A 25220-nucleotide genomic window follows, 5' to 3' on the forward strand; every position below is an offset into this window, starting at 1 on the left:
TTAAAAGTGGTGAAAAAGGAATGGATGCTCCAGTTAGACTTGGATCCAAACTTGTGCTTGTTATCACCCTTACAATATGAAGCTTTTGGAATCATTTAACTTCTCTGAGCCTCAGATTCTTCCTCTATTAAAATTGGGTTAACTTCCACTTACACCTTTAAGTTATTATGAGTATTCAAAGAGAAATGAATATAAAGTATCAAGTAAAGCAAGCATTAGGGATTCTGTTAAATCCCTTCCAACCCTACACCATCCTTCACAACTACACCCATCAATTTTTTTTTAATTAAAAAATTAGGACTAAGTAGTTTAATGTGTTATATTCAAAGTCATATGATCACAATTTGCTTTTTTAAAATTTTATTTAGAATGCCTACTTGTAGAAGTTAGCATGATTTTACAGATCATTAGAAAAATTCAATTCTTTCTCTGCACACATAATAGGTTAGGAATAATAGATTAGAAATGTAATACATTACAAAACAGTAGCCTATGACTATCTGTACATTTTCAATGCACCTCAAGGAAAAGAATTTGACAGTGTGCTCTACTTACACTGCAGATAACATACTTTTATTCTATTATACAAACTGACCAGTGGTAGTATGAATTTATAAGTGGCCATCAATCAAAATATTTAACTTAGGTGAATATTTAGCATGCTAAAAAGTGAAAAAATTTTCAACTGACATTCTGTGGCTCATCAGTTCAAATGTTTTGTGGCATTTTTCTTTAAATAAATTTCAATATTATAATACCAAAATAATTTTACATGATAAATACAGAAAGATAAAATTTTCTAGAAAGTATATTCACATTCATTTTGTCACGGGGTTCTTGTGGCTCTAATTATGTGAATCATATTAAGGAGATACTGGTCCTATACACTTTTAATAGTCCATTTTCAAATAAAAACTGTAACAAAACAAACTATATTAAGAGTAACAAAAAGTAAATTAAATATTCTAAATTCACACAATAGGTAAACAAAATGAAACCCAATTATATAATAGTGGCAGGTTATATATTTTTAAAGAATCTCCTTTTCCATGTAATCAGAAGTTGAAATGTAAGCTTAGTGATTTTTGTGGGGTCATCTCCCACCATCGGTTCAAATTGGAAAATTTGGTATAAATGCTAATTTTAATATTTTAGTTCTGTACATTTAGCATAATTCAAAATAATTTATAGCATCATATTTGGCTCAACAGTAATGTCATTATCAACTTATGTCAAACAAACCCCCAAAATATATTCACTGCTCACTAGAAATGCTAAACACTGGAAAAACGTAATTTTATACATTTATTTTCTTAAATATTTGACTAAGATAGTTTTCAAAAAGTTAAAACTGCCTTTCACAGAATTTTGTGTATTTATGGCACAAGTTGACACCCAAAACAGTGTGAATTCCATCAGAAAGGCACTGCTTACAATACTCAGAATAATCTCACAAGTCTACTTCAATGATGTCTGAGAGTGAAGAATATATTTTAAATAGGTAAATAAACAAACTCTTATAAAAGTACAGCGTTACCATTGAAATATACTTAGCTATATAAAAGGAAATAAGATGACAAAGAGAAATGACCCTTTATGACACTTAAGCCTATAAACATTTTGAATCATATTATATAGTGCTGTAACACAAAATGAGTAAAAGTATTTTCTTAAAGGCACAAAAGCGTGATACTACTAAATGAGAGTTGTATTTTACAAGGCCAACTTTTTCAATGGAATGGTGACAAAGTTTACACTTTATAAATGATACAAAAAGTACTGACATGAAATACAGTAAATATCTATTGCTGAAACTTATTTCACATGCCCTGTTTATTGTCTTTTCCTGGGCCAGTTACCCCTCATTAAATGGTGAATAACTGAAAGCATAATACATTTAACAACCAAAATAGAAATGCACATGGCAATTATTACCTAAATTTTCAAAAATTGTGAAAAAATACAGTTTTTGATCAAATGAAAATAAACAGGACATAAGATCTTAAATTCTAGAAATCATTATAAAGTTCTCAGACAACTGAGAACTGTAAATCACAATTTTTATGAATCCATATGTGAAGGAAGAGTAATTCCAGGTAGAGAACATTCAAAGTCAATAACATATATGGCTAACTACAAAGTTAATTTTGTGTTTTAAAAGATTCACATACTAAACCTGGTATAAGCATTGATCTAAAACTAAGCCACCAATTCCTGAGTTTTATGTTCAGTTTGCAGAAAGAAACTCATACAACTAAAAGCATAAGAAGACCTTTGGATTAGATATATGCTTTTAGTGTATAAGGAACAGTCATAAGTAACCCTGCTTTCTCATGAAATAGTTTTTAACTCGTTGGGTAATCAGAACCCATAACATCTGTCCTAAAGGAAAATAAAAAAAAGTAAAGAAAATAACTACATTTCCAGTCTTAGAAGATACCTATACAAGTAAACACTATTTAGACCAAGTGTAAATAACCCACAAGCGGGTAAGACTAAAACCCCAAAAGGGGGTTATCAACAAAAATTTTAAATTTTCAGGGTTTAATGATGAAATGACTTTGTGATCAGCCAATTAAGTTATATGTAATATAAATTAATACTAATTTAAACCATAAAAAAGATCAAATTGTACAATATTTACAAAATATATATCAGTGAATAGGCAGTTGAGCATAACATTGGTAACAGAGTACAAAAATTGTATTGACAAGAATGAAATACAAACAAAACCCTACACTTGTTCTAGTGTAGTCACATTATACCTATACTTATACTAGGTATAGATACATCTTATTTATGTTTTAATCAATTTAAACAATGTTTCACATGCACATACATTGTTTTTCCAAAAATACACAGGAAATGGCTCTTCATAAAACCTTAGAATATTTAAGATAGCTATAATGGTTGGGAGAGAAGAGGAAGCAGGTTCTTTATCATTTTCAATTTTCATAATTTAGCAATCATTCTTTGATTTTATATTTATCAGGCATTAAACAGCTGATTGTAACTTTACTAGTGTCTACCAGTCTCTTCTTAGTCAAAGGCAAATGTAGCCAGAGCAATTATTCTGCCTTTATTTTCAAAATTGATATTTTTAGGTTTCTAAGATATGTCTTAGAACATGTTCCTAAGCTTAACTTATATTTGTAAAAATTGCTTTTGAGGACTACATTTATGTAAAAAACATAAAAATATGGATCTAAAAAGTAGGAAAAATTTTTCTGAGCTTGAACAAAAGAAATCCTAAAGAATTATGGTTTTGTAGCAGAATGAAGTTACTAAGAACCAAGAAGAATAAAAAATTAAACTTCAGAACTTAATGCTCTTCTTAGATGCTCAACTTATTGCACACTTTAAAGAAACCAATTTTACTGTGCACATAAATGCCACCACACAAAGCATTTTTCTTTTATTTGGCTTTTGAAGTAAAATGTTGTTGTAATTTCTCCTATTTATTCACTGAGCACACCAGAGTAAATGAAAGCTAAAGTAAGTTCTTCATAATGAAAAAAAAAACAACACATGAATTATCAGCATTTTATATACCTTATAATTACAATTTTCAACCTGTGTGCTGTGGCAGGCACACTGGTGTGCCACAGATTTTTTTTTCTGCAACAATTTTTAAAACATGCAATATCTGACTATTTAGTCAGGGGCACTGACCTCTTTTTCCTTCAAATAAAAAATGAAAATAGCCAAAACAACAGCTGTTCAATGTAAATGAATCAAATTTTTATCTTTTTGTCACATCAGCAAAATATATATATTTTTTGTGTGCTGCAGTATTTTAATAATTGGTTTATGGGTGCCATAAGATGAAAAAGGCTGAAATTTGCTGCCATATAAACATCTCTAGAATTTGGCCTATATTATCAGATTGACTTAAAAAAACAAAAATAAGAAAAAAGGACGGCAACCAATTTTGTCCACACTTTTATCAGCAAGTGTTTAAGGTAGTATTATACAGATATAAGAAAGATACAATCAACAGATCCAAGTAGCTGTATAGCATTTTTATATTGATATACACCTGTACACATTTGTACCTTTATCTATAAATATTAAATTCAAGGGCCAAAAAAAATAAAATCTTGTGTAAACTTAAAAAAAAAAAAAAAAAGCAAGTTGCCACGTCATATCTCTCAATATATCAATTTTGACCACTCTTTTTCTTGCTTTACCTAAGAAGACAATTGAGCTGGGTGCTTGGAAAATAATTTATTTACTTATTTTTTTTGGGAAATGATTTTTTTAAACACTAGAGTGTATTGAACTATTATTATAATATGTATATTATTTCATCATTTTCTATTTTGTAATTCCTTATTGATAAAAGTTTGTGCCTGTTATGAAGAAAATAGTTACTACACATTTATTTATAATATTGATAAAATTTTTGTTATGACCATTAGTGCTATATCTCAGAACATATTATAGAATACAAAGACTACTTACTATCAGGTATACATAAGACACAGTTGTGTATACATGTGGATTTATTATACTCACATGTAGACACATTCTCACAAAAGCTAGAAATGTTCTGGCACGTAACACATAGCTCACTTTAATAACCAAACAGAATAGCTATTGTTTCAGGTTAAGGATAAAGATATGAAAGATCAACACCTCTGCATTTATCTCTAAGGTTTTGTTTTGAAATATAGTGATGTATTAATAAAATCAAACCAATTTGAACATTGATCCCAGGCCGAATCTGATCATTCCAGTTCACTGATTCACTGTAAAGAGCTATTTAAACATGAAGTTTATTACAACTTGAAGAAAAATCAGGAGGAAAATGATGAAGTAGTCTTTTTGTTGCAAAAAATAATCCGTGGTAGGTGCGCTTGAAACTAAATGATTTCGAAGAGCCGTAATATTTCTACAAAAATAAGCAACAGTAAATTTTTAAATTATTTGTGAAAAATTTTAGCACAGAACTCATAATTTCATATATGCCCACAGAGCACTTAATTACTGTAACAAAAGTATCTATCTCAATCACTGCTGCCTGAACAAGGAGCTAATTATGCTATGTGGAGTTATTAATAAGTCTTGTCTAAATCTATATTCCACATTATACCAAATATATACTTAATGCTGTGTATCAAACATAATTATTAGTTTGATGATGTAGAAATATATCACCTTCTCTGTTATTATAGTGGCTTTAATACAAAAATTTTGCTTAGTTGGCTCACTAAAGTTCTTTATCTTTACTTTCGGAAGACAGAGGTGGAATTGAAGAAAAATCCTAAATTACCCAGGAAAATATAATGTAACAGATTCCATGACGTTCATAACTTAGAGAATACTCTATGGACATTTCATATGCAAATAAAAATAAAATGTTAATTTAGTTATGAAGTGAGTTTAAAAATAGCCTCATGTCACCCTAACTGCTTCTGGCTAAGAAGAGCTGATTAGTGAAGACCTTTTCTTTTTCTGACTTCTTCTATCAAAGTGTCTTACTATTACAGAGAAAGAAAAGGAGGCAAAACAAACAAGTAGACTCAATTTATAAACATAATTAAATTAGAAAATGTGAGCACGTTATGTTAGGATCAGTGATGCCAAGATGCAGAAGACAGGCTCCCTGCTCTGGAGCTCATGGACCAGTAAGGGTGAACAGACACATATAAAAATACCTGTAGTGTAGTAAGTGCTCAAAAGGAATATGTACAGAGGCTAAACAAGCTGAGTGGAGGGCTTAAGAACTCTACAGGGGAAGGTAATGATGAGCCATCTTACAAAAAGTTATATTCTGAAGGATAAACAGGGATTTTTTTGATGGGCAGGGTGGGAGGAAGGGCCATCTAAGAAGTGGGTTCAGTGTGGGCAAAGATACAAAGATGCTAGAGAAGAGTATATTCTGAAGATGTGAGGAGTTTCATAGGACTTAAGCATGGAATAGGTGTAGGGCAAGCATGTCAAACTCACTGCCCACAAGGAATGTTTTTGCGGCCCAGACAATATAATGGTATGTAAGAAACGTTTTAATAAAAATTTAGTAACTTAATTTTTACAATATCCTGTTCTAATTATTAAAAATCAACTACAACGTTCACTAATGACTGATCACTATAATTGTGTTGCATTCATTTCCCTTACGCGCCTTACCCGCAGGCGCACCATTTCTCTCCACTAATACTAGCAGCGAATATTTTAGCAGCTAATGGCCACGTCATTAGTCTTGGACTGACATGTTTGGTGTGCGCAACAGGAAATATTTCGCTTTTGGAGGACAAGAAAAATAGGTTTATTTGTGTTACGCTTATTAATTTGTGCAGTTATTTGGTGTTTGGTAAGTTAATGCTCAAGAAAAAAATATTAATTTTTATTAAAATGTTCTATTATTTTATGCTAACAATTACTCATTTGTTTCAGCCCTTATATTCAGCGTGTCTCTATCAAAATAAACATACACTTCGATAAAAATTGAAGCTTTTGTTTTTCTGCGACCCATATAAACTTAAACCTTATTTATTTGACCCATGTTAGTCTTTGAGTTTGACATGCTTGGTGTAGGGGAATGGCAGGAGATGAGGCTATGGATGAAAATAGCAACTAAATATGAGTTATAAGATCATGATGAAAAGAGGAAATATCTTTGAAAAAATCTTCCAGAACATCTAGTGCTAAAGACTGAATATACAAAAGCAGGTTGGCTAGTATTAAAAAAATTTAACATCTGATACAGCAACGGGACAGAATCGATCTGAGCTCATGCAAGCTTTAGCAAGGAGCAGTGTAAGCGTCCTTTTCCCTCCAAGGAACCTGTATAGGTGAGGTGTTAATGACTTTTAGTTGCTGGATCTGGGGAGGTGTGTGTGTGGGAAAAGATCTGGGACTGCCAGTGGGGCACATGAAGGTTTCAGGGTAGTGGCTCTTTCATATTTCAACTGGTGCACTGCAATTAAATATTAGCCAAAGGAGACTGCAGAAGCCTTTGTTAATGGCCTCTCTCAGAAACCTCCCACTTCTACATCCAGGTCAGCTGCATTCTTATTATGCTACAGCAATAAGATCAAGAGATTCCAATTTCACCCTCAAAGATGAGAAAAAAGCAACCTCAACATTTCCCCCAATATTTTAGTGCTGAAAGATTTTCATGCATTTCAGTAATCAGGTGACAGAAGCCTAGGCTCTAGTTTAGTTTAGTAATAATATTAAAAATGTAAAGTTGGCATATGATTTCCTATGTAACAGGATTCTTTTTTTATAAACTCAAATTTATTATAAGCCACTTTGTAAGCATTTCATCCCCCCCCTCCCAATATCTATACTCAACAGTAGCTGAACTAGTAATTTCACATTAATGTATAATTGTGTTATACAGTGTAATTGTTAATTTATAAATATATAATGGGCTTCCACTTCTAAGATCACGTAGTACCTTAATACTTACGTTTTAAACATTAGTGGTATTCCAAAATAACCTTATGACGGAAGAAATTTATATTGTAACAGAATTCTTAATTACTTCTCTGGACTCAAAAGAATAATTAGAATAAATTACCTTTTAATTTCTTCCTGTGCTTGTTTTATGGATTCAATGGAACTTTGAATGTCTCCCAAGTCTATCCCTTTCTTTCTTCTTGTACTTGGTTTTACTAGTTGAGCTAAAAGGATATTTAGAATAAACATGGTGAAAATAGTGAACATATTTAATCACTATATTTTCGCTTAATGATTTTAGCAATCTATATTTTAGCTTAATGATTCTCATGTAATAAAAATTTTCCCAGGCACCATTTTATGGTTTAATTAACATTAATAATACAAATACTCTGCACTTTTGAAGTTTTAAATCATATCATTCCAAAACTAGAACACTACAGATATATTTAAAGTAACCACAAAATAGTTAAGTTTTGGATAGTATCAGTTTTATTTTTTAACTAATTAAAATAGACAAAAAATAGCTTAATAAATACATATATTAACTTAGGAAGGTATTATGCTCTTCTGTCTCTTACCCATTTGCCCACATTTGAGGAAGTCAGCTTTTTGAGTCCCCTTTTCAATTTTATATTGGTTATTAATGTTATCTTTATTCCCCTAGTCACCCAAACTTCAAACTTTTTCAATTGGTTTTGATACTTCAATACACTTATTATCAACCAGCAAACTATACTGGTGTTTTGTGTTTGTTTTTTTTGTTTTTTGTTTTTTTCCTAATTCCCCTAATGTATCTATTCCTTTCCATTTCTGTTCAGATCTTAACCTCTTTCTAGCTTTCTTATTTGTAAAACAGGTATAATTAACACCCAAATTTCATAGTAGTAAGGTGTGTTTAATATCCAGTTTGGCAAACGTTAAGTACTCAATAAATGACAGGTGATACATTATAGGTAATATAGTGGAGGGATAAGAGAAGAGAGTAAATTAAGGAGCTAAAATATCTGCTTATATAAGATATATGATGTCTTATGGGATGATATATGTCCTTGGGCAGATTAATCTGTATCTTAGTTTCCTTTTCTCTAAAATGGGAAAAACAGTTTATCAAACACTCCCTCTAGCTGCACATGGGTACCATGCAACTCCTGCTTTTAAACCTTTATTCAGTCTATTCCTGCTTACTCCAGTAGCTTGTTCCCTGACTGCATTTCTCAAGCTTAGATTTAATTCATTATAAATTCATCAGAGTTCCTCTAAGAACATTTCCCCAAACTGAATTCAGCTACCTTTCAACTCTTAACTATTTTTCTTCTACTACTTTCCTGGCATTTATCATTTATTCACCTCAAGTGTTGCTCTATAAAAATGAGCTCCCCAGTGCAGTGTGAGCTTAAAGAGTATGCCTTTAAAAAAAACTATTCTCATAGTGTTTCAGACATTACTTTAATCCTTTCTTGATTATATCTCTGTGTAGTTCCACACAGTTTACACATCTGATTTGAACAAGGCACACACTAGTTAATTTAGCCCATAATTTTAGTATAGCTATATTTTTACTTCTATGATTACAACAATTTATTCAGAGAATGAAAAGCTTTTTAAAGCATGGAACTAAGTTCAAAGCTCAAAAATGCTTCCTGAATTAAATCTAGGAGGCCATCAACAATTTTTCAGAAGCTTAATCAGGCATAAGAGCAACACTACAGTGTGGTTCTTGACTTTCATGCTTCCCCCTTTTTTCCATACCCCATGCCTTTACATGTGGCCTAGTCTTAAAATTTATCTGTAATCTAAAATAGGGCTTAAAAAATATTTTTTGGCACACCATTCCTGCCCCCACCAAAACTTTTACATTTTCTTAAATTAATATTTTAAAAATTTTCATCTATCGAATATAGATGATATCCTTTAAAAAAAACCAGATTCCTATAGTGAATAATCTGCAATAAATATTTTTACCCTCACTTCCAGATGAGTCCTGGATATCAGGTTCTGGAGATGAATAGCCTTTTGCTACTTTCTTCTGTTGTCTGGTTGGCTTATGTTTCATTTTTGGGACACTAACCTAAAAACAAAAACATGCTATTTTGTGAATTTGCATTGAATTTTAAAGACCAATGTACAACTGTTGAAACTATCTGTTCAATGGCACAATACATAGACATAAAACAAAGGTGATATAGTCTAATTTAAACTTAACAAATAAGATATAATATGCTTATATAATTAAATTACTTTATTTACTTTTTAAATCCTCATGAAAGGATATGTTTTTTGATTTTAGAGAGGAAGGGAGGAGGAAGAAAGAGAGGAAGAGAGGGAGAGAGGGAGAGAGGGAGAGAAGGGGGGAGGGAGGGAGGGAGGGAGGGAGGGAGAGAGAGAGAGAGAAAGAGAGAGAGAAAGAGAGAGAGAGAGAGAGGGAGAGAGAGACATCAATTGGTTGCCTGCTCCCTGTATGAACCCTCAACTTTTCGGTGTAGAGACAATGCTCCAACTAACTGAGCTATCTGGCCAGGGCTATTTTATTTAATTTTAATAGGAAATATTAATTTGGCACAAATAAAAAAAAGACACATAAAAGATATACAATTAAGAGTTCCTCTCCCACTCTTGATCCCTATACATTGTTTCCTCTCCTGCCCCACAAATAGATAGTCACTGCTATTTGTACAACCTTCAAGAGACATTTTAATACAAACACAAACATAAATATAAATCCACCACTTATCTAACTGTACCAATTAGTACTTCTAGTTTAGGGGTGTCGAACTCAATCAGAGAAGGGGCCAAAATCTAAAATCCAGCCTAAATCGCGGGCAGAATGGTTTACTGAACAGTCATAAACTGTCATTGTGATGGAAACGCAGCGGAGTGCAGTGATGACAGCGCGGTGCGGGCCACATTGCAAGGCCTGGCGGGACGGATTTGGCCTGCGGGCCTTGTGTTTGACACATGTGTTCTAGTTGAATGTTAAATAAGTGTTCTTTTTAATCATACTTATCTTGTTTCCAAAATTATAAACATTTCCACTGAATGATGATGTGTTTCCAATAAAATTATTTACTTTTAATAGTATTTGATTAATGTAGGTAACATCTTATAACAAATGATATAATTTTGCAGAACATGATCTAAATTTACTAGAAACATCTGAGTGCATGCACAAAAGCATATCAAACCATCAACTAGAGCTCAATTTCCCTTAGAAAAATAAACTTTAGACTTTATTGTATTTAAAAGCTTTCAAGAGAAGAAACTAAAATCAGAAGAGCAAGGTAATTTACATGCTTACAAAACCAAAATCAGTGGTCATATGCCTTTTAACTCTTTTCTTATCTATTTACTACTCTAAATAGAAACAATCCCCAATAGCCTATTCCTTGAAATAACTTTTCAAAATGCTATTCATGTGTTAAAAATAAAAGATAAATTTCTATAATTTTATTATAGAAAATAAATAATGTGTATTCAACCTACACTGTGTCCTCCTACTTCAAGTTATAGAGACTTAAAATTTTATAACATTTAGATTCCAAATCCACATTCTTAAAGTATGTTTAAATTGGAGCTTGCTTGATGATGACTGGTGATAAGCTATCTACAATAATAAAAACGTAATATGCTAGTTAGACTGGACATTTTTCCAGACAACTTTCTGGACGAAGCTGGGACTGGAGAGAAGCCCAGGTCCCGCATGCCTGTCGGTGGCCAGAGGGAAGCCTGGGTCCCCGGTGCAGGAAGGAAACTAGTGCCAGCAGCTGGAGGAAGAAAAGCCTACACTTGCAAGAATTTCTTGCACCAGGCCTCTAGTTTATATATATATATATAATAATGCTAATATGCTAAGTGTACTCCTGAACATTGCTATGACGTGCACTGACCACAGGGGGCAGATGCTCAATGCAGAAGCTGCTGTGATGCACACTGGCCATTTACAGAGAAATGGCAATGCGGACCTGGTGCCCACAAAGCAACACTGGGCTTCCCCCAAGTGGAACACAGGTCCTGCCACCACCCTGGAGCAACAGCCCACCAAATTGCAGCTGATGCTGCTGAGATCCCATGGCACAAATGTGGCCCATAGCCTAGCCCAGAATGGAAATGGTGGCTGTGGGTGCCAGGTAATGACGTACATATCAACACCTGGCTTCCTCTCCTAAGAAAGAGGCCATTTATCAATAAATGGCTCCACTGACCTGGTGCCCACAAAGCAATACTTGGCTTCCCTCAAGTGGGACACAGGCACCACCACCAGATGGGAGAGACACCCCACCAAATTGCAGTCAATGCTGACAAGACCCCATGGTGCAAAATGGAGCCAGAGCCCAGCCCAGTTTGGAAACGGTAGCTGTGGCAGCCGGGTAATGATGTCACATAGCAAAGTCTGGCTTCCTCTCCCTAGCAACTAGCCTCCTTGGAGTTTCTTCAGCCCAGGAACACGATTTGCTTTACAGACAGGTGGAAACATTTTACACTTTAACCAAATGTCTGTCAAGCATTTTCCCATGCCTCATCTCATTTGATCCTCACAGAAGTCCTGGAGTAGGTAGGTAGAAGACTCGTTGAAATCCTATTTTCTTTTCATTAGCTGAAAAATGGAGATTTAGAAAGCTTAGAAACTTGACCTGACTGAAGAGAAGAAATGGTGAACCTTGAAAATGACTTCAGGTTTTCTCACTGAGCAGAATATAGTCAAACACTGCTGCAGTTAAATATTTTACCCTTTGTTCTCCCTGCATGACCTACAATAATAGTCTGCTTCGTGTTGATATTTACTGCTATGTTGCTAACAATTACCTGAAAGAGAAGTTGGGGTGCTTCATTGGGCTGGAAAAAGTTTAGCTATATCATAAAGCAGTTATAATTAAGCAAGTTTAGCCTATGTATACTAGAGACCAGATGCATGAAATTCATGCATGGGAGAGGGGGTTCCCTAGCCCGGCCTGCACCCTCTCCATTCTGTGACCCTTCACGGGATGTCTGTCTGCTGGATTAGGCTTGATCCTGCAGGAATCAGGTCTAAACTGGCAGTAGGACACCCCTCTCACAATCTGGGACAGCTGGTTCCTAACTGTTCACCTGCCTGCCTGCCTGCCGTTAACCACTCTGCTTGCCTGCCTGGTCACCCTTAACAACTATCTCCTGCTGGCCTGGTCGCCCCTAACTGCCGTCCCCTGCCAGCCTGGTCACCCCTAACAGCCTTTCTCTGCCAGCCTGGTCGCCCCTAACCACCTCTGCCTCAGCCCCTACCACTGAGGTTTTGTCTGGAATGACGTCTGGAAGATGTATGCTCTAATTAGCATATTGCCTTTTATTAATATAGATATACCTGTAGGATCGGGCCTAAATCGGCAGTCGGACATCCCTCTCACAATCCAGGATTGCTGGCTCCTAACTGCCCACCTGCCTGCCTGCCTGATCTCCCTAATCACTCTGCCTGCCTAGTCAAGACTAACTGCCCTCCCCTGCTGGTCTGGTTGCCCCTAACTGCTCACCCCTGATGGCCTGGTTGTCCCTAACTCCCTCCCCTGCCAGCCTGATGGTCCACAGCTGCCCTCCCCTGCTGGGGCCTTATCACCCATAACTGCCCTCTCCTGCCAGAGCCTGATTGCCCACAACTTCTCTCCTCTGCCGGCCTGATCGCCTATAACCGCCCTCCCCTACTGTGACCTGCCTCTTCCACCAGGACCCGCTTCCTCTGTTCAAGACAGCGGAGATGCCAGGACCGGCCTCCTCTGCACTGCGCAGAGCTGTGGGACCCCCAGGCCTCATTGTGTGGACTGGCCGCTGGGCCCTGCCTTTGCTGTGCACGCAGCCATCTTGTGAGGCATGACGTCACCTCGGCTATTATTAGTATAGATAATAAACATATACCACATTTTCTTTAATCCATCTGTTGATGCATACTTGAATTGCTTCTATCTTTTGGCAACTATGAATGGTGCTGCAATGTACGTAGATGTACAAGTATCTGAGTTCCTGTTTTCAAATTTTTTGTAGTGGTTTGCTGGGTCCTATGGCAATTATATTTTTAGCTTTTTGAAGAACCTCAAATTGTTTTGTCACAAGGTGAAACTATTTTATATTCCTGCCAAAAATATATATGAGTTCCAATTTCTCCATATCCTCACCAATACCTATTTTTCATTTTAAAAAATTATTATCACTTTAGTGAGGTATAGTACCTCACCTTATTGCATTCCTTTATCTATATTAATAAAAGCATAATACACTAATTAGTCTGGACAGCCAGATGACCTTCCAGATAAAGCTGGGGCTGTGAGGGCCAACCCCCTTGCAAGAATTTTGTGCATTGGGCCTGCAGTGACTAATAATGTTGAGCATCATTTCATGTGCTATTTGCCATCCTATTGATGATTAATTTTCTTATGTTAAACCATCTTCACATTCCTTGGATAAATCCCACTTAGTCAAGGTATATAATCTTTTAAATATGCTGTTGGATTTAGCTTGACAATATTTTGTAGAGAATTTTGCATATACATTTTGTGATAATTTTATTTTTTTATAGTATCTCTATTTGGCTTTGGTATTAGGGTATTGATGGAATAATCAAAAGTTTCCCACCTCTTCTGTTATTTTGTAAGTTTGAGAAGGATTGGTGTTAGTTTTTCTTTTAATGTTTGTAGAATTCACCAATGAAGCTTCTGGTCCTTGACTTTTCTTTGTACGCAGGTTTTTTATTACTAACTCAATTTCTTAACATGTTACAGGTCCACTGAAAATTTCTAATTCTTTTTTCAGCCAGTTTGTTTGTTTATTTATTTATTTATTAAATATATTTTATTGATTTTTTTACTGAGAGGAAGGGAGAGAGAGATATAGAGTTAGAAACATCGATGAGAGAGTCATTGATCAGCTGCTTCTTGAACACCCCCTACTGGGGATATGCCTGCAACCAAGATACATGCCCTTGACCAGAATCGAACCCAGGACCTTTCAGTCCGCAGGCTGATGCTCTATCCACTGAGCCAAACCAATTTCGGCTTTTTAGTCAGTTTATGTAATTTATATGGTTTTAGAAATTTGTCAATTTCATTTTGGTTACTCAATTTGTTGGTATAAAATTACTCATATTCTCTTGTAATTCTTTTTATTTTGTAAGGTCAATAGTAATGGCCCCATTTTCATTTCTGATTTTAGTTATTTGCGTCTTTGTTCTTTTGTTTCTTAGTCTAGTTCAGTGGTTGGCAAACTCATTAGTTAACAGAGCCAAATATCAACAATACAACAATTGAAATTTCTTTTAAAAGCCAAAAACTGACTTCTGCGCATGAGCCATGAAGTTTCAATCACACTGTACATGCGAGCCCACATATAGTATTTTGTGGAAGAGCCACACTCAAGGGGCCAAAGAGCCACATGTAGCTCGAGAGCTGGTTTGCCGACCACTGGTCTAGCTAAAGGTTTGTCAATTTTGTTGACCTTTTCAAAAAAACAACTTTTAACTTCACTGATTCTCTTGTTCTATTCTCGTTTTTTCTCGGTTCTATTAATTCCTTCTGCTAGCTTTGGTTTTATCTTTCTCTTCTTTTCCTAGTTTTCCATTATTACATTAAGTTATTGAGATCTTTTTTAATGTAGGTATTCCCAGCTATATATTTTCTTTAGCACTGCCTTTGTTTTATCTAACACATTTTGGGATGTTGTGTTTATATTTTCATTCATTTAAGTGCTTTTAAATTTCACTTGTGATTTCTCATTTGTCAATGGTTAAGATGTGTTAAATTCCACATATTGTAAATTTCCCAGTTTTCCTTCTGTTACTGATTTCTAGCTTCATTCATTGTGGCAAAAAAACAAAACCAAACTTTGTATGAAAATTTACTGAGATGTTATATGCCTTAACTTATGGTCTGTCCTGGAGAATGTTTCAAGTGCATTTGACAAGAATGTATATTCTGCTGTTATTGCATAAACCAGTGTTTCCCAAAGTGTGGTACACGTACCCCCAAGGGTATGGAAAGAGTTTGGTGGGGATACGCTTTGCACCCGAGTTTGGTGAGGATATGCACTGCACCGTGCTTAGCTGTGCCTAATTCTAAGTTCTCATGAGTATGAGGGGTACTCAGCGATACGCAAATTATAGAAGGGTAAACATATGTCAAAAGTTTGGGAAACACTGGGCCGTAAATTATTCTACATATGTCTGGTAGGCCTAGTTGATTTGAATGGGTCAAGCCTTCTCTCTGAGGTTGGACAGTCTGTTCAGTGTTTCTTTGTCTCTGGATCTATTTTCGTTTATCAGTAAATGCTGTTCATTATATCCCACATATAAGTAAAATAATGTGATATTTATCTTTCTCCAACTGGCTTATTGTGCTTAGCATAATGCTCTCCAGGTTCATCTATGCTGTTGCAAATGGTAAAAGTTCCTACTATTTTAGCGGCACAGTATTCCACTGTGTAGATGTACCAGTTTTTTAATCTACTCATCTGCTGATGGGCATTTAGGCTGTTTCCAAATTTTAGCTATTATAAATTGTGCTGCTATGAACAGAGGGGTATATATGTCCTTTCTGACTTCTTGGGATATAGTCCCAAAAGTGGGATTAGTGGGTCGAATGGGAGTTCCATTTTTAATTTTTTGAGGAATCTCCATACTGTTTTCCACAGTGGCTGCACCAGTCTGCATTTTCACCAGCAGTGCAAGTAGGTTCCTTTTTCTCCACATCCTCGTCAGCACTTGTCGTTTGTTGATTTGCTGATGATTGCCATTCTGACAGGTGTGAGATAGTAAATTATTGTTTTGATTTGCATCTCTTGGATGATTAGTGACTTTGAACATGTTTTCATGTCTCTTGGCCTTCTGTATGTCCTCTTTCGAAAAGTGTCTAAGTCCTTTGCCCATTTTTTGATTGGACTATTTATCTTCTATTTGTTAAGATTATATGAGTTCCCTGTAAATTTTGGAGAGTAAACCCTTTTCTGAGATAACATTGGCAAACATGTTTTCCCATGCAGTGGGCTTTCTTGTTGTTTTTTGATCGTTTCTTTTGCTGTGCAGAGCCTTTTATTTTGATATAGTCCCTTTTGTTTAGTCTCCAATTTGTTAGGAGCTGTATAGGTAAAGATATTGCTACAACATATTATCCTACCCAATAAAAGAGTAACATGCAAATTGACTGCACCTTTGCCACGCCCAAACCACGCTCACCAACCAATCAAGGTGACTATGCAAATCAACCCAACCAAGATGACAGTTAATTTGCATACCAAGACAATGTAGAAAGAAGCCAAGCTCTGCAGAAGGGAGCGAAGCTGCAGAGTAGCAAGCAAACAGGGCAGGGGAAAAGGAAGAGAAGCAAGTGGGGTGGAGAGAGAGAAGAGAAGCAAACAGGTCAGGGGAGAGTGCAGCAGGAAGCCCTATTGCAGGAATCTTCCTGCAACTGGCTACTAGTATTTCATATTTTGCTGCCTATGGAGTCTTCTAAGATTTTTATGGTTTCCTGTCTTATGTTTAATCCTTTAATCATTTTGAGTTTGTTTTTGTGTATGGTATAGTTTCATTTTTTTGCATGTATCTGACCAATATTCTCAGCATCTTTTAGTGAAGACTGTCTTGACTCCATTGTATGTTCTTGCCTCCTCCTTCAAATATTAATTGAGCATAGTGGCCTAAGTTGATTTCTGGGTTCTCTGTTCTATCCCATTGGTCTCTATGTTTGTTCCTGTGCCAGTACCAGGCAGATTTGAAAACAGTGGCTTTTTAATATAGCTTGATATCTGGTATTGCGATCCCTCCAACTTTGTTCTTCATTCTCAGGATTGCTTTGGCTATTTGGGATCTTTTTTCATTCCAGAAGAATTTTTGGAGAATTTGCTCTAGGTCTGTGAAATATGCCATTGGCATTTTAATGGGAATTGCATAGAATCTATAAATTGCTTTGGGTAGTATGGACATTTTAATGATGTTGATTCTACCAATCCATGAACATGGTATATTCTTCCATTTGTTTGTCTTCCTCTATCTTTTTTTTCAATGTCCTGTAGTTTTCTGAGTACAGGTCTTTTTTCTCCTTAGTTAAGTTTATTCCTAGGCATCTTAATTTTTTTGGTACAGCAGTAAATGGGATTGTTTTTTTATATGTAGTTGGATATTTATCTTAATCCATTCTTAAAGTCTGCTTTTTGACTGAATAATTTAATCCATTTATATTTAATGAAACTGATTAATAAAGACTGGCCATTTTACTGTTTTCTGTATGTCTTATACCTTTTTTTGTTTCACATTTTTTCCATTACCACCTTCTTTTGTGTTTAGGTGATTTTGTTTGTAGTGATTTGTTCTGATTCCCTTCGTATTTCCTTTCCTAAATGTTTTAGATGTTTTCTTTATGGTCACTGTAGAAATGACATTTACATCTAAATTTATAACAATTTAGCTTAAATTGGTACTAACTGAATTTCAACAAAACACAAAAACTATGCTCCTATATAGCTCATTTTCCATCCCTTTATGGTATCACAAATTATATCTTTACACTCTGTATGCCCAATGAATAACATATTTGTAATTATTATTCATTCATTATCTTTTAAATACTATAGAAAATAAAAAAGTAGGGTTATAAGTTAAAACTACAATAACATTTTCCCATTTGTTTATCTTTATTGAAAACCTTTATTTATCATACTAGAGGCCCGGTGCGTGAAATGCACGCACTGGTAGGCTCCCTAGTGGATGCTGGCTGGGGCCTCCCTCCCTTCCCATGGCCGGCCCACCCCCTGGTCAAACTCCAGGTTTAATTACTACAAACCTCTGACTCTTTTCAGAGTTCTGAGAAATTGTTCTCACAGTTTCTGCTTACTTTTATTTATGGTGATAAGAGCTTGGAACTGCCTACTCTGCCATTTTGCCAACCAAAAATCTTAAATTCTAAAACTAAATTTTAAATGATGGTGGTCAAAGATCCTAGTAAGGATTTAAAACATTTTTTATGCCTAGCAGATCTAGATACTTTTTTTGTTACATACCATTGGAGTGCGATGTTTCACTTTGGTCTGGATAACACCATCTTTTTCGAACTGTATCATATCATTAAGTGGGTCCCATGGTCGAGTACTACATAAGCAATAAAAACACCATTTGTTTAATGACTAAACAAAACACTTGACAACATTTTCAAAGTTTAGATTAGATTTTCTTTAGTAATTATAAACCTAGCAGTAAATTAAAATATGTCATTTCTAATTTTCTGATCTTCAGCTTATTTAATAGACTAACAATTATCATGGATTCAAATTTATAATAAGTAGAGGCCCATTGCATGATTATTGTGCAAAAATAGGCCCTTCTTCCCATGGTTTCTCTCCCAGCTCGCTTCTGTGTGGAGCACGGCTCCAGTAGTTCCCTCTGCCCAGCTTCCCTCATAGCAGGCATCACACCCCTCCTGACTACTCCACACCTGCATATGTAAATTAGCCTACATCTTTGTTTGGTTAATTTGGATACTCACTCTGATTGGCTGTGGATGTAACAAAGTAATGGTTAATATGCATGTTTCTCTTTTATTAGGTAAGATGGAATAAGTTTAAATCTCATTAATTTACATATATATACATATATATGGCTTAACCAAAAACTAACAATAAACATTGCAGAAATAAAGGCAACACATTATGCTGATAATTACTTACTCTGCAAACTTGTAATGCCATTCTCCTGTAAGTGGCTCAAGTTCAAATAACTTGCAAGACCACTCTTCATTTTTTGTTTTCCGATCTCTGGCAGATTGTCTTTGAGCTTCCTCTAAAACACACTTCTCTTGAGTAGCTTCTGTTTGATCTTTTGCATTTATGGCTCGAGTTACTCGCTGCCAAAGTCTAATACATGTATAAAAATAGTATAAAAAGCAACAGAAAATCAAATCTATATTGAACAGGTTTAAATCCCCTTGAAAAAAAAAAATGATACCCATGTGTCTTTTTGTCTTTGACAAAGCTTATACTGAGATGCTTAGAAATGAGTGCAGATATAAAAAGTGGTCCTTGAGTAGAGCAGCAGCAGAGACCAATTTTTTTTTCTGGGCAAGAGAAATTTATTAACATGGACTCTTTTTAAAAAATATATTTTAACTAGAAGCCCAGTGCATGAAATGTGTGTGTGTGTGTTCCTCAGCCCAGTTTGCACCCTCTCCAATCCGGGACCCCTTGAGGAATGTCCAACGGGTAGTCAGACATACCTCTCACAATCCAGGACTGCTGGCTCCTAAATGCTTGCCTACCTGCCTGCCTTCTTGATTGCTCCTAACTACTTCTGCCTGCCAGCCTGATCACTCTAACTACTTCCCTGCCAGCCTGGTTACCCCTAACTGCCTTCCCCTGCAGACCTGGTCACTCCTAACTTCCCTCTATTGCAGGCCTATTCACCTCTAACTGCCCTCCCCTTAAGGCCTGGTCCCCCCAACTGCTCTCCTCTGCAGGCTGGGTCCCTCCCCACAACTGCCCTTCATTGCAGGCCCAGTCGCCACCAACTTCCCTCCTCTGCCAGCCTGGTCACCCCTAACTGCCCTCCCCTGCAGGCTTGATCACCCCCAACTGTCCTCCCTTGCAGGCCTGGTCCCTCCCAACTGCCCTCCCTTGGTGGCCACCTTGTGTCCACATGGGGGCAGCCATATTGTGTGTTGGAGTGATGGTCAATTTGCATATTACACTTTTATTAGATAGGATTGATTTCAGAGAGGAAGGGGGAGAGAGAAACATCAATGATGACAGATAGTCATTGGTCAGCTGCTTCCTGCACGAGCCCCACTGGGGATAGAGCCCACAATCCAGGCACGTGCCCTCGGCCGGAATTGAACACAGGATCTTTCATTCTGCAAGCCAAAGCTCTCTCCACTGAGCCAAACCAGCTAGGACTGGACTCTTAAACAGATGGCAATGACTGGTACTGACCCAAGATGAGAGGAATCTGGAAATGGACCCAAGTATTTTTATTTTTAAAAAATAAATTTTTACTGATTTCAGAGAGAAAGGAAGAAGGAGAGACAGAAACATTAATGATGAGAATCACTGATCGGCTGCCTCTGGCATCCCCTATCCCCCAACTGGGGATTGAGCCCACAACCAGGCATGTGCCTTTGACTAGAATCGAATCTGGGACTCTTCAGTCTATCCACTGGGCCAAACTGGTTAGGATCAACTATTATTATTATTTTTTTTAATGTTTCCTAGGCGATTTTAATGTGCAGCCAGTGTTGAGAACCACTGGTTTACCAGAAAAAACTACTGAGATAAAATCCTTTCCCCTAATAAAGTTTAGTTTTATATCAGAAAAAATAAAAATATAGTATCTATATTTTACTAATCTGGGAAGATAAAATGTTGGGACTGAACGAACAAAGGCTTTGGAATTAGCCTTGGGTTGAATCACAGATCACTTCTTGGATGCGAACTTGAAGTTACTTACACTACCTCAGACTGGTTTTCTTCATCTTTAAAATATGTTAAATTATGTTCTTGCCTCAAAAATTACTGTATATCTTGGCAAAACTTCACTCTAAATGAAGAGCATCATGTAGCTATAACTAAAATAGAATTTTAGGACTTGTGCATATATATTATTCCATCTTTGACAACCTCAATTTTAAGTGTAGAAGGAAAGTATACAAACATTTGAAACATTTAGAGAGTATGATAACGCATGTGAGTTTACTAAACTGCATAATGTGTATCAAGTACTCAGTATAGTGTCTTTTAGACAAACATGCCCTTCTAACACAAAGAAATATACTGTAGTAAGGCCCAGATGGAGTGGCTCAGTGGTTGAGCATCAACCTATGAAGAAGGAGTTCACGGTTCAATTCCCAATCAGGGCACATGTCTGGGTTGTGGGCTTGATCCCTAGTGCAGGGCATGCAGGAGGTAGCTGATCAATGATTATCTCTCATCATTGATGTTTCTATCTCTCCCTTCCTTTGTGAATTAAATAAAATATATAAAAAAAACCCACAAATATAGTAAGAATAAAACTGGATAATATGTACCCAATATATTTGGTTTAAAAGTATTTCAGATCTAGCTATCAAGAATTTCATGACTTTGCCGAAACTGGTTTGGCTCAGTGGTAGAGCGTCGGTCTGCGGACTGAAAGGTCCCAGGTTCGATTCTGGTCAAGGGCATGTACATTGGTTGCGGGCACATCCCCGGTAGGGGGTGTGCAAGAGGCAGCTGGTCGATGTTTCTCTCTCATCGACGTTTCTAGCTCTCTATCTCTCTCCCTTCTTCTCTGTAAAAAATCAATAAAATATATTAAAAAAAAAAAAAAAGAATTTCATGACTTTAAGAGCAGAAACTATGGCCTTAATTACCACCCAACTAATGCAAGTTTGCACATGCAATGGCATTATTCACGTATATTTTAAAAAATGAAACAAAAGTAGATTTTGTGCCATATCCTTCACCTAGAGTTATGTATGCCCTACCGACGTTAGAAAACAGCTGTCAAAGAATCATTAATTAGCGCCATAATTGTATGCAAAAAAACCTAGAATTCTTTTATTTGACATTCACATAAACTAAAATAGAATCCTGCCACATCCCACAAATGTTAAACTATTTTGCTAAATTAAAATGTAATTGAAGGCAGAGAAAAATGACTACTCTTTTGAGGGATTAAAAATATACTCTTCAAATTTAGTAGAGGAAATTAGGGAAATGATCCCCACAGAAACCTTTCTGGTCCCTCACTAACAGTGTTCAAGTCTGTGGCTGTGTAGTCATCCCTGAGGAATAAAAGTCAGGTTCCTGGAGAAGTAAGAGCCAGGAAGGCATTTTTCTCAAGAAATGACAAATCACGGAAATCAAGATGGCAGCATAAGGTAAACAACTATACTGCTGCCTACCACAACAATTTTAAAACTGTAACTGAAAGACAAAGTGGACATCGTCTAGAACCACCGGGAAGCTAGCTGAGTGGAAATTCTACAACTAGAAGGAAAGAGAAAAGGACACTGAGACTCAGGAGCTGTGGAGACCCATGAGTGCGGTAAGGGCAGACGGCTAGATACACGGCTGGCTTACTCGCAATGTGCGGAGAGGGCAGGCAGCTAATGCACGGTTAGCTTTCTCGTTTTGGAGGAAAACAAAAACCTTCCCACTGCACTGAAATCCAGCTCCGGGTGAGACTTTCAGTGCCAGACTCATTTGGGGAGAAACTGGACTGTCTGGCAGTGGGAGAAATTCGAGAGCAGCCTTCTCTCAGAGTTGCATGCAACCATTGCTGCAAGACATGGAGAACAGGGCCCTCGTAGGACAGGGCTGATGGGAAACCAAAGCTTGTCTGCACCATCCTGAGACTCTGCCCCATTCAAGCAGAGCACAGAAACCCTCCCAACGGAGACCCTGCTGATCCTCACAGCCAAATAGCTTAGAGATCAATTTCCCCCAGTGATACCAACAACAATCAAGGCTTAACTACAACAAGACTGCACATACAGCCCAAAAAGGCGTGCACCAAGAATGTCCACCACAGGTAACTGGGGAGCTTGAGCTACTAGGCCCTGCTAGGACACCTAGTACACAATCCATCAACTCAGGGAAGCAGCTAAAATGCGGAGACAAAGAGGCAGGCCACAATTGAAGGAAATGGAGGAAAGTAAAAGACTGGATATGGAATTCAAAACTATAGTTATAAGGTTCTTCAAAAATTTCCTAGAAAAGGCTGATAAATTTAACGAGATCTTCGAGGATATAAAAAAGGATCAACTAGAAATTAAGCATACACTGACTGAAATAAAAAAAATATTATACAGAGACCTAAAAGCAGACTAGAGGATCACAAGAATCAAGTCAAAGATTTGAAATACAAAGAAGCAAAAAACACTCCCCCAGAAAAGCAAAAAGCAGAAAGAATCCATAAAGTTGAAAATAGTGTAAGAAGCCTCTGGGACAACTTCAAACATACCAATATCAGAATTATGGGAGTCCCAGAAGAAGAGAGAGAGCAAAATACTGAAAACCTACTTGAAGAAATAATGACCAAAAACTTCCCCTACCTTGTGAAAGAAATAGACTTACAAGTCCAGGAAGTATACAGAACCCCAAACAAAAGGAATCTCCAAAGAGGACCACACCAAGACACATCATCATTAACCTGTTAACAGGGGAATTCCCTTTTTAATGACGCAACCTCTAACGGGCACGTACTCTTTCACTAGGATGTGTCAGTACATCACGCCCAGAGGATGTAATTTCATATTATTTTTTTTATTTATACTTAATGAAAATAAATGAAATATATATATATATTTTCGTCTATTTATATATATAAAGCACAAAGGAAAATACAAAATTACAAAAAAAAAAATAGAAAAGAATACTGACAAAAAAAAAATGGACACGTCGAATTAAAAAATTATAAATTTTACAAACAATGATAAAGATTACAAAAAATAGCCGAAACTGGTTTGGCTCAGTGGATAGAGCGTCGGCCTTCGGACCTAAAGGTCCCGGGTTTGATTCCGGTCAAGGGCATGTACCTTGGTTGCGGGCACATCCCCAGTAGGGGGTGTGCAAGAGGCAGCTGATCGATGTTTCTCTCTCATCTCATCGATAGTTCTAACTCTCCCTCCCCTTTCCTTCCTCTTTGTAAAAAATCAATTAAAAAAAAAAAAATTACAAAAAATATATACCATCCCTCTCGGGGCGCAATATATATTTCAAGGACGTATTCATACGTCCTACCTGTTCCTGATATTGTTTACGTTTGACATATTTATAGGTCCCGCTCGATTAACAGGTTAAAATTCCAAGAGCAAAAGACAAAGGGAAAGTATTAAAACCAGCAAGAGAAAAACAGCTAGTTACCTACAAGGGAGCACCCATATGATTGTCAGCTGATTTCTCAACAGAAACTATGCAGGCCAGATGGGAATGGCAAGAAATATTCAAAGTGATGAATAGCAAGAACCTACAACCAAGATTACTCTACCCAGCAAAGCTATCATTCAGAATTGAAGGGCAGGTTAAGAGCTTCACAGGTAAGAAAAAGCTAAAGGAGCTCATCATCACCAAACCAGAATTATATGAAATACTGAAAGGTATTCTTTAAGATGAGGAAGAAGGAAAAGGTAAAGATAAAAATTATGAATAACAAATACGTAACTATCAACAAGTGAATCTAAAAACCAAGGGAATAAAAAATTTGATGAATAGTATTAACTGGTGAATATAATAGAATCAGGGGCATAGAAAGGGAGTGGACTGACAATTCTTGGGGGAAAAGGGGTGTGTGAGAAGAGACTGGACAAAAAGTGTATACCTATGAATGAGGACAGTGGAGGATAGGTAAGGGCAGAAGGTGGGGTAGGAACCTGGTGGAGGGGAGCTATGGAAGAAAAAAGAGTAATAATTGTAATAATATGAATAAAGATTTATTAAATTAAAAAAATAGATATACTCTTTATCATCATGAAACTAGCTGGAAAATGGTATACTTACTTCTCTGATTCAAAGTCTTCCTGCTCTTCAAATTTTACAGTGTGCCTTATTAATCTCCATTGCTTAATGTCTGGTGTTGGATTCCAGAAAACCTCTGAATTATCAGTCTTCTTGTCATTAATAAAAACTTCACTATCCTGTATTTAAAGAAATGAAACAGTAATATGAAGAATTATCTTTATTTAAAAAGGAGATTATACAATATAGTAATATAATAATATGTACTGATAATTAAATCCACAGTTAAACACATTTAAAAAAAATTTAACTACCATTTTTCTAAAAACCCCAAATCTTTCCTCATTTTTAGAAAAAATACTGAAGTTAAATATATAATACTA

At 36.2% G+C, this 25220-nt stretch overlaps 1 protein-coding gene across 13 annotated transcripts in view; it reads right to left on the minus strand.

The window, feature by feature from the left end:
• Positions 1 to 343: 343 nt before the first annotated feature.
• The window catches only part of OSBPL8 (oxysterol binding protein like 8), a 146246-nt gene continuing 121369 nt past the window's right edge, over positions 344 to 25220 (minus strand). For all 13 annotated transcript variants that reach the window (XM_036455429.2, XM_036455428.2, XM_036455427.2 and 10 more), the window contains 6 exons: positions 24880 to 25016; positions 19078 to 19263; positions 18415 to 18502; positions 9376 to 9481; positions 7532 to 7634; positions 344 to 4894 (listed from right to left, as the gene is read on the minus strand). In XM_036455429.2, the coding sequence (XP_036311322.1) occupies positions 4762 to 4894; positions 7532 to 7634; positions 9376 to 9481; positions 18415 to 18502; positions 19078 to 19263; positions 24880 to 25016 (753 nt within the window). In that variant the 3' untranslated portion in view covers positions 344 to 4761. The remainder of the gene's footprint in view (positions 4895 to 7531; positions 7635 to 9375; positions 9482 to 18414; positions 18503 to 19077; positions 19264 to 24879; positions 25017 to 25220) is intronic.

Source organism: Pipistrellus kuhlii, unplaced genomic scaffold (assembly GCF_014108245.1).
Source record: "Pipistrellus kuhlii isolate mPipKuh1 unplaced genomic scaffold, mPipKuh1.p scaffold_m20_p_3, whole genome shotgun sequence".
NCBI classification, from domain to species: Eukaryota; Metazoa; Chordata; class Mammalia; order Chiroptera; family Vespertilionidae; genus Pipistrellus; species Pipistrellus kuhlii.